This window comes from Neospora caninum, chromosome III (genome assembly GCF_000208865.1).
Source record: "Neospora caninum Liverpool complete genome, chromosome III".
Lineage (NCBI taxonomy): Eukaryota > Apicomplexa > Conoidasida > Eucoccidiorida > Sarcocystidae > Neospora > Neospora caninum.
Window position 1 is genome coordinate 1,147,856 of NC_018388.1, and position 10,099 is coordinate 1,157,954.

At 53.9% G+C, this 10,099-nt stretch overlaps 1 protein-coding gene across 1 annotated transcript; it reads right to left on the reverse strand.

Moving 5' to 3' along the window:
- Nucleotides 1-979: 979 nt before the first annotated feature.
- On the reverse strand, nucleotides 980-3,697 carry NCLIV_008240 (conserved hypothetical protein; the record flags this gene model as incomplete). Its single annotated transcript, XM_003880338.1, has 1 exon — nucleotides 980-3,697. The coding sequence occupies one exon, from the start codon at nucleotides 3,695-3,697 to the stop codon at nucleotides 980-982; it is 2,718 nt and encodes a 905-aa protein (XP_003880387.1).
- Nucleotides 3,698-10,099: the final 6,402 nt, after the last annotated feature.

Here is a 10,099-nt window from a genome sequence, read left to right on the forward strand (position 1 = left end):
CGCAACACGCACGGAAACTCAGTCTATTGTTCCCGCTTCAGTTATTGCCATCGACGATACACCACCTAGCCTGGGGCGAGCAGTGCGAATTACATGCATGATTATCTCTGTTATATTAATACGTGATGTTCAATTGGTTCCATTTCCACTGAGAGTTCTTTAGCACCCAGAAGCGACGCGGCCACAAAAACGCCTTTCGGCGCCTCGGGTTGTTTCTGGAGGCTTGCTTCAAAATGCTCAACCAGAACTCAATCCACTAGGCGGGTTCACCCTTGGCTGATCCTCGCTTCCTTCCTGCGAATTCTCGAGGTTCCAGGTAACACCTGTGAATCGTGCGCCCGAACCAGGATTTCCACATAGAGAAAAAATCTCCCTTCTCCCGGCCCCTACCCTCCGGGGTACCATCGCTCTTCAATCTGGCGAATCGGTCCCTCACCCCCCTACTTCCATGCATTCTTCCGGAGTTCCCTTCCGAGGCATCTCGAGGCAACCCCTGTAACCAACTCTGGCATCGGCGGCGCTTTTCCTCTCCCAGTCCAAGGATCGTCCTTTCGTTCACTTTACATCGCGCGCGACACGTGAGTCCCACGCACGCCCAGACACATGGGCTAGCTGTTGCCTTCCCGGTGAATCCCGACCGACATAAAACGAGCACCGACACCTGCACTCAACACCCGAGCAAGACCTGCCGCATGCAGGGGACCGACGGAGAGTGTTGTTTACCGCTCAGAGGCAGCAATGGGCGCGCACACTCCGTCGCGTGTCTAAATTCCGCGTCCCTCCTGTCGAAGCAGTGAGCAAAAACGTTCTCCAGGAACCACACGGAAGACTTTGCAACGTGCGGGTCCGAGTGCACCTGGCAGCCGAACCTGTAGTCGACAAAATTTGCATGATGGAAACCAGGCGTCCTCAGCAGCTTGCGTTTCCTGGGAGTTTGTGCAGAAAGGGACACTGCTGGCACGCGTGTGAACGTGTTTCCCTAGAGATCGTGGCCCACCATTCCAAAGTGGCTACCGCACTCCAGCTCGTAATCGATGCCGTCGTCAGTCGGGTCATCGAACGACCGCATAGTGATGCCTCGACACGCTTTGCCGTGTCCGGCAGCTTGCGCCCCTGTCTGTACACCTGCAGTGGCAGCCTGTGTCTGTACACTCGGAAGAGGCAGGAACCCGGAGAAACCAAAAGACACAGCCGCAGTGCTCCTCTGCGCTCCGTTCTTCTCCGCCATCGCCATAGGACAGCCATGAAGCTGCAACCTGTTGAACTCTGACAGCAGCCGCGCTTCCTGTCTCTCCGACTCATGTCGTTCGTCCATCTGTTCTGCTGGGCTATCTGTGCCGCAGAGGTCCACCGTTCCGCTCTCCTGCGCGAGGCACGACGACAACTGCTCTTCCTCCGACTGAAGAACGAGTGCCCGTGCAACCATCGCGTCACTTCCAAGAATCTCCCCGCCGCCCTCGTTTCCGTCTTCCTGTGTGCCCCGCCTCACAGGGCTCAGGCCGTCTGAAAAAGCATCGCGCGACGCAGCTCCTGAGTGGTGCGGTCGGAAAGCGCTCGACTTGACTCTCACGCGCGTGGAGAAGTCGACTGTGTTGTGTTTCTGCAGGCCGGGAAACGTCGAGACGTTGCTGTAGATACACTGGAGCTGCAGAGACGAGAGTGCGGAGGACGGAATGTACGGCTGAAAGGGGGACTGTCTCAAGCCCAGGAGGTCGTCGACAACTGGCGACAGCAGGCACGTGGAGATCATGATAACGCGACAAAACGGAGGCAGGGCGGACGCGCCTCTGCTGATCGCGGATGAAACTGCTCCTCCGCCATGTAGCGACAGCCCACTAAGCGCCTCCGCGGCAGCGTCCACACTCTCGCTCTGTTGCCCATCACCTGCGATCTTTGGAGTCCGGCGACGGCAGAGCGCCCGAATGCACGCGGCTGTATTCTCGATGGCAGCCACCGTGACGGTTTTTGTGTCGCAGACGATGATATCGAACTCGCCATAAAGATGCGCGGGCAGCCTCGAAGGTTTGCCATCCCCACCCTGCGAAGACATGTCGGACATCCCCTCATTCACCGACGCCACCGCCTCAGACGCCTCCTCCGCTTTCCGGCTCGCTATGCCTCGCTCCACTTCCCCTGCGCACTCCGAGCACTCAATGGGGACGAAGGCAGGGGAAGTGCCGAGAGCGAGCGCATCCGCGTCCAGGAGAACGGCCCCGTTTTTCAGATGCGGTGGCAGCTGGTCGTACAGCGCAGGCACGGAGAGAAGGCAGGTGCGAGGAGCCGGCTCCGGTGGAGGAAACGCCGCGCGGATTTCGTCGTAGGCATGCACGCAAGCTCCTATGAGTGTCCCGAGTGTGCACGGCGAGAACCACTCGGGCCGCAGTCGCAGCTCCTGCACAGATTTCACCTGGCCGGCCGGCGAGGGACACTCAGCAGGCGAGGAGGCCTCGCTGTCTCCTGCCCCCGGATGGCAGAGCGAGGACCAGACGGCGCCTCCCCCGTCCTTGTCGCCTTTCGCGCTCGGTTCCTCTGCGTTGCTGCTTCTGCGCGAGGAGGTCGACGCCACACTGTAGCGCCGTGCATGCGCACTCCAGCTCGGGCACAAGGACGAAGCACTCGGGCCGCTTTGAAAGGCAGACGGGAAGAAAGGCTGGCGCACTGCAGGCGGTGGAACGGGCAGGGACACTGCGGGACTCAAAAAGGAAGACGTCGCGACGCCCTGGGGCTCCGGCAGCGGCTCGAGGTTCGGGGAGCTTTCTGGAGTGGATCGAAGAGAGGACTGCACAGATCGCAGGACCGACATGCAGGCCTTCCTTCTTCTTCGCGCTTCGCGGTCTTTGTCCAGCGAAGGTGTGGGAAGTGACCCCAGCGAGAGCGCAGGCGGCGGCACAGTCATGGAAGTGTGGTAACACAGCGAGTAGCAGCCGCTGTCGATGTACACCGGCGGCGACGGCTTCTCGGGTTCGTCCTTGGACGAGGAAACAACTACTGAAAAAGGCGCCGACCCTCCCCCAGCGCTCTGTCCTCCCGGCAAGTGTGTCTCACTCGGTTTCGAGCCAGGCGCGGCCTGACCGGAAGTGTCCAACGGAGCGACCCGGGTGGACGGCCGCGACAGGGCGGGAAACGAGGGAGGAAATCCTGCAGAAAGTGCGGCCAAATCAAAGGCGTCGCCACCTCGCAGTGAGGCACGGAAGCCGGAGAAACTCGCACATGCGCTTTCCGAAGCCTGCACACTTCCGTCCACATGCACACTGCGGCGCCTCTTTGCGGGCCCAGAGATGGTGCCCGACACGGAGTCGCCGCCCAAAAATCCAGAGTCGAAAGCACTGTCGGCTTCGCGTTCCGGATGGAGGAAACGCGGCGAAGACGGCGTTGAAACCGAAGAAGTCGTTCGACTGTGCAGGCTCGGAACAGACAGAAGGGCGGGGTGGGGGTGCGCCGATTCCAGCAAACAGGCGTCTCCGTTCACCCCCGTAGCGGGAGTCGGAAGCAAGGGATTCGGCTGGCCAACTCCGTGGTTGTAAGCGAAGGGATTCACCCCGGCTCCAGTCGCATAGGAACCTTCGTCCGCGACTTCGATTCGAGGCAGTCTACAGGAGGACCACCGACCAGAGAGCCTCGGCATCCGGCGAGCCGACGCCCGGCTGGCCCGCGAATTCTCTTTCACATCGAGAGAGCGGGGAGACTCCGCAGCCATCGTGTCTTCCCTTTGGTTTCACATTCACCTGGACGCGGCTTTGACCACACGGATGAACTGAAACGGTGCGGAGGAAGATCGGGAGAGAGGAAACGGGCGCGCCGCACCGAGAGGCAACGGTATCTGCCTCTCAGAATGTTTCGATTGAGATGTGCAGCTTGGCAGAAGACCCACTGGGAGGCGCGATGAAAAAAGGCGGCAAAAATGGAAATGGACAGCCCTTGATCTCAGGGGAAGTATGGCATGGTGCAGGAGACACGAGGAGTCCGGCATCTGGGAACAAAGCTTGCCGCAAGCGACCAGCTGCGTTTGATTTGACGTACGACGCAGGAAGTGAACGCAACAGACCTGAGGATTGCAGGAGAGAAAACGAAAAAACGAAGCAAAAAAGACGGAAGCTTCAGGCGGCAGATACTTTTCACAAACAGCGCCGACCAACGCGGGGCTGGGCCTTCACGGCTCGCCAAAAAGTTCTGCCGCGGCGTGGAGAAATCTAGACCGAAGACAGAGCGCACAAAATTGAGCTCGGCTTCCTCTAGAGGGGAACAACAAAAGGGAGGTGAATGCCGCAATGAGGAAGAAATGAAACAGACACGGCGGGCGGCCCATAGACACACCGAAAATCTGCTCCTACCGCAGTGCCAAACGTGCCACGAACGCAAAACGATGACCTGGGTTTCCTCTCGGCGGCACTGAAACAGTGGGGGGGTAGTCTGTTTTCCCGCAAGGAAACCACACTTTGAGCAAACGGATAATCAGTGTTTGCAAAAAAGTTTATCTAAAAGACGAAGAGGTGAAAGCCAATGAGATGAGACAGAATAATCGTTAAAGAGCTGTGAACGTGCAGCGAAACTGCGCCGCGGAGTGGGAAGAGTCCAGCAACAGCAGTCGAGCACGACAAACTTTTCTTGGCCTCTCTTCCGGTTTTAGACTCAATGCTTTACAGCCAAAACGTTGACAGCCGAGAAAATCAACAGTTATCTGCAAAAGCTTTTCGTCCCCCCTTGCAGAGCCATTTGTGTCTCATCACTTGCTTCTATTTGACCAAGTCCAGACCCCTGCGCGCTAAGCCGCTAGTTGCTCGCCCGCGGGGTCCCAGCGCGCTGTCCCCACCTACTTTAAAAAGTCATCAAAACTGCTTGGTCACCGCTCGTCGAGGAATCTCCCACATTCTTGGCTTTCCTGCGCAAACACGGTTCGCAAGATCGCTGAAACCTATTCTTTGTATGGCACAAGCGAAAATACCGAAGTGGACGAGCTACACGGATCCGCTGCGACACAAGCTCCACTTCCATGTTCCAGAGACATCTGTGCGAGCAGACTGCAAATAGTACGACGCTTGTCGACCGTCCATTTGCTAAGCAGGGTGCGTTGTTGTGGTACATTGAATATGGCAACGGACGAGAAAAGAGGCGAGTTCCAAAGGAGAACTGTGATCTTGCAGGTTGCAACAGCAGCTTTGCGATACACTGTGAACATACGGATACAGCTGTGGCGGGCGACCAGCCCGCACGTTTGAAAACGTGTGAGTCCATCTGGGAAGGAAATCTCCCCTAGATTGCGTGGGCTGTAGAACGAAATTGGGGTTCTCTTCTCTACTGCACCCGACGTCGGAGATAGGACCCCATTCACTTGAATGTGTGACACCCGCTGAATATGCATGGACCGTCGCAGTTCAATTGGAACGCTAGCACACTCTTCGTGTGTCACATATCCAACTCTTTGGTAACAGCACGACAACTAGATGAGCGCGCGGGTATTCCCAAAGCTGTGGACGCTAAAGCCAATTTCGCTGTATGCCGAAAATTCACGAGTCACGTCATGCAGTGCCAGTTACACAGAAGGAATCTAGACTTCAGAGTACAGGGATAAGCAAGAAAAGCCCGCCCGTCAGCGCAACAGGCGTGACCTCTTACCTTTATGACGACAAAATCATCTCTTTCCTCGTCTCTAAGGGATTGTAACCAATTGATGCCCGTCGTGATGGACAGGGGCTGCCCTAGGATGTGCCGGCGGGAAAACAGTTGAAATCTGGCGGGGAAAGTTGGGGAGAAAGGGAGCACGTTGGAGGAAGGGGCATCCCTTTACCTGTTTTGCAATTACGAAGGAGGAGAAAGACGTACAAGTTGGGTACTCCAGTTGGGTTATCGGAACAAAAACTATATTAGTCGAGCGGCTCCTACAAAAGGTATACACCTCAAACAAGTACACCCTGGAAGCACTGTCAGAGGAGACTATCCGATTACCCTTTGGTTTTTGCTGGTAGAGAAGGGTCCACATGTGCAGCACACTTCGGCCGGTCCACAGGACGTGTTGCCTCTGCAGGGGAAAGTTGAGGAATCATAGTTCAATGTATCCGCTTATTGTTGCCTCAGGGGCAAACGTTGACTTCTCCTTCCGACAAGCGCACCTCACCGTTCTCGTGACGCCTCCACTTTACCAGTTAAATCTAGTCTCAAGTAGCTGAACCCGGAAACGACTGGGGCTGAAGCACGTGTGGGGCAGCTGGAGCTGAGAGGCCGTGTGTGCGTGTGTGGTGTTGATGGATCACGGGTCTTGCATGCACCAGTATACGCCTATCAGCAGAGCTTCAAAACCAAAGTGGAGAAATAGGGAATTGATACAGAACCTTTTTTCTAGCTAAGAAGCGAAAGGCACTTCATATGGACTTGTGACGGAGAGGCGGCGGTAACGATTAGGGCAATGCACTCGGGAGCGTTCGTCGAAATGACATTGAATTTCACCAAGGCAAATTCCGCAAGGTGATGTTATCCACAGTTTGTTGGTTTTCCACCGTTTCTCGCATGCGCACATGATGGCAGCATGCTGATTGCTCCTCCTATAGGGCCCGGGCAAACGGGGGCCTGCTCATTTCCTAGGGATTAGTACGTGAGGATGAAGTACGATTTGTCTGTGTCCTGTGACGGATGAATAAGTTCAGTTACCACGCACCTTTGTGCACAGAGCGAAACAAGATTGAACTGGATTCCCTCTGTTCCAGGTTCCCATGTCCGTGCACGATCGACTACGGCTCAGCCCGTCGTGTCCTCTTTCTCCGCCAGGGAAAGCTGGTCATTTCCATACCCATCCTCCACAGTTCACTCAACGACGTCCGTCAGTGAAATCTCATGCCTTGACACTACCATATGTGTGGGGTAAGCTAAGGCTTTTGGGGTAATAGCAGCGACGTTTAGAACATCTAATGCCCCGAATTCGAAGTCCATCCCCCAAGCTGTGGCGCGAGAGTCAGCTACTCAACCAGAAGTACCACAGCGAGATATCCTGTCGCCAGGGGTGGTTTTGACGCTTAGAAGTAGAAGAATGCTTTTTAATAGAATCCATCTGGCAATAGATTACGTCAGTGTTTCCATTCTTCCACCTGCACGAGGACACCCTGCTTCTTCCGGCGGCAACACCCGCCGGTACCATATATTCCGAGAGCAGTTTCAGTAGAGCACAAATATCTTCACTCAATCTGTTCCACGGTGAAATTATAGGGCAATGAACGCAGAAACGCCGATCTACGAATCAGCCCCCTGGATTGAAACTGCGCCGAGATGTTGCAGGCTCTTCAACTAAGACAGTTCCGCCTTGATGTATTCTGATATTTCTGGCGAGCTACTACATTCACAGTCGTTTTGCGATTCAGGATACGTGCAGCTTCTTATCTAGAGTCTCGGTCCAAATGGATTGAGCCACAAGAGAGTACCAGCGAAAGAACTATAGCCTGTCTCCTCGAACGCGCTGGCCTAGTACGACAGGTTACCCGTGTTCTGTGAAAGCATAATAACTTAAAAATGCTTGCGAATTGTGGTGTGGAAGTACTAGCTAGCCCCTTGGAAGTAACCTTTTTTCTCAGTGCGGCTCAAAGGTTGCCTGTTTGGATCGCTGTGGTGACCATCTTTCATCCGGCTTTTTCATTCCGTACTCGTGGTATGCAGCTCCAATCGAATGAAATCTGACGGTTCAATTTCTCTTGCGCGTACTCAAAGTGGTTACCTAGGGTCTTGACGACCATCCTTTCTTGGGAGGAATGCGTTATACTACTTGGATTGGTGTTGTTTTGGTTTTACTACACAATTTGCAACACCAGACGCCTACACTGGATAAGAGCTTGGACTTTCCAGACACTACACCAGCTTGCCTGTAGTGTCCGTGTCGAATCAAAATGGCAGAGAGTTCGCCAGCTGTACTTCCGTGTTCTCGTCTGATTTTCATGTGGAAGAGAAATTTGGTTAGGACGGCGAAAATGACAGAGCCTCTAATATTTTGTGTAATTTCTCAGTTTACCAAATTTATTTTCTGCGCGTTACAGTAGGGCGGCATTGAATGGACATGTATACTCATTTCGGAACACAGTTGTTCTTATAGTGTAGGGCCTAACAATGAATGATAATTTCTTCACAAAAAGAAGAAACACTCTATTGTACTTTATTTGCACCCCTGTTTCGCTTTCTAATGCACTGTAGCAGGTGCCCGCCTGTGGAAGACGACCTTCATGCGGGGGCTATGGAGCACTAGACAGACACGACACGGGGTTAGGATAATAAGCTTGATGTGCACTGTTGTGCATAATTCCCAAAGGTAGACCGATGAAGCAACTGCAATCAAATTCCGTGCTCCGGAGTCCCCGGTGCAAATTTAGGCCTTTTCAATGCACACGTATGCAGATCTTCTGCGTTGCCTTGCAGTCAAGGTGTGGAGAGACGACACTCTATGTGGAAAACGGTTCTAAAATGCCCTTCGTTTTTTCATCGAATGTCCCCAAAACATGTTCCCAAACCGAAGTTTTTAGTTTTCGGTTTTCAGAAGCGATGGAACGAAACCTTAAGCGCTCCCGTGGAAAGAGTGGCGCTTCCAGTTGAGCGAGACGTCAGCAGGAGCTGAACTCCGAAGGCTTCGCACCCAGAAGGGAAGTCTTTCACGTTTGAAAAATCGTCCGTTTATGACTGTTTGCTTCGTTTGATGTAGCTCTGCATGCAACGATTACAAAATATGACGCGGAGTGCAAGAGAAATGAAAAGATCAACTGCCGACATATATGCCACGAGAGGTTCAGCGGAATGATCGCGGTGCCCCCTTCGTGTGCCCGTCCAACTTTCCGGAGAACTTGCGTAGGCGTCGGGGTCTCTGCGCGGCTGTTCGTCTCTGCGCACGCCTATCTATTCACATAATGCACACACGTTTATTCTCTAATGCGGGAAACGAATGTATTGGCTTTCCGCATTTTTGCGAGATACAACATGAGGAGAATTCCGAGTGTTTTTAGCCCGTTGCAAAGTCGCTCGAGAAAGGTGCGTGGACAAGCTTTCGTGCCCTCGACGCGACCTCAAGACTGCGTGCACACTAGCGCCGAATTGAGATTTGCGAAGTTTACGTCCGTGCTGCTCTCTTCCTATATTCAAGTTCGGGGTAGTCGGGCAAAGATAATGCAGCGAGTAAACAGAGTTGATGCAGAAATTCTTCCTCTATTATCTCGCTCCGTTTCCCGTCTCTCCTGTGTGAACCTTGGATGTCAAGCCCTGCGTATGCGTCTTGGAATTTCTTGTCGCCGATTCCACCTTACCTTGCTACAAACAGGGGAAAAGAGAGAGGACCTCAAACAGCCGGATACAACTTCTTTTCCTTTTTTCACTGCAAGAGCAGCTGATAACTGCGTGTGCAGTTAGCGTAGAAACAGTCGTATGTCAGCGTCAGCTTAGAACGGTACATGTTGTTTGAGATTCAGTACTACGCGGCTCCATGCCCATGACACCCCCACTGGCGCCTTCTTTCTTCAGTTTCCGTTTTGTCACCTCTCCTCTTCCCTCTCGTGTCCAGAGGCCAGCAGATGCCCTACACGCGAGTCGAGGGGGAAAAAGGGTATTTGTACCTTCCTTGTTGAAGCCGAACGTCGCAGGCTTGAGCCAGAATCTTCAACAGCTTCATACCCTAAGTAGGGTACGTCAGAGAGGCAACGACAGCCTGCCACTTCCGTGGCGGCTGTCTGACCCCGCTTCATATCTTTTTCATTTCTAGAGTTTTTCAATACGGGCGTTGATGTCTTGATCTGTTAGAAGACCGAGATGGGGGCTGCTGTGGACGACGGCAAGGCCCCGCCCCAGCAAAGGGGAAATTCTCACACCGGCCGAAAGTCCGCAAACACCTGCGAGCCGCTACCCTTTTGGAGGAACCGCCGACGGCACTCTACGCGTTTGGGTTTTTTCCAGGTGCAATGTAACGTCAAAACGGTATTCTCTCTTGGCTACTTCCTGTACTTGTCAACTTTTTGCGAACCGATTTTGTGTACTGTCGCCCCAGAGGCATCAAGCACTCGACACCATATCTCTGCGGCTGACACGAGCGAAATTGCCGAGCCAACTAGCCCCAGTAAAAATCCAAGTCAGAACTCAAAACGCTCTT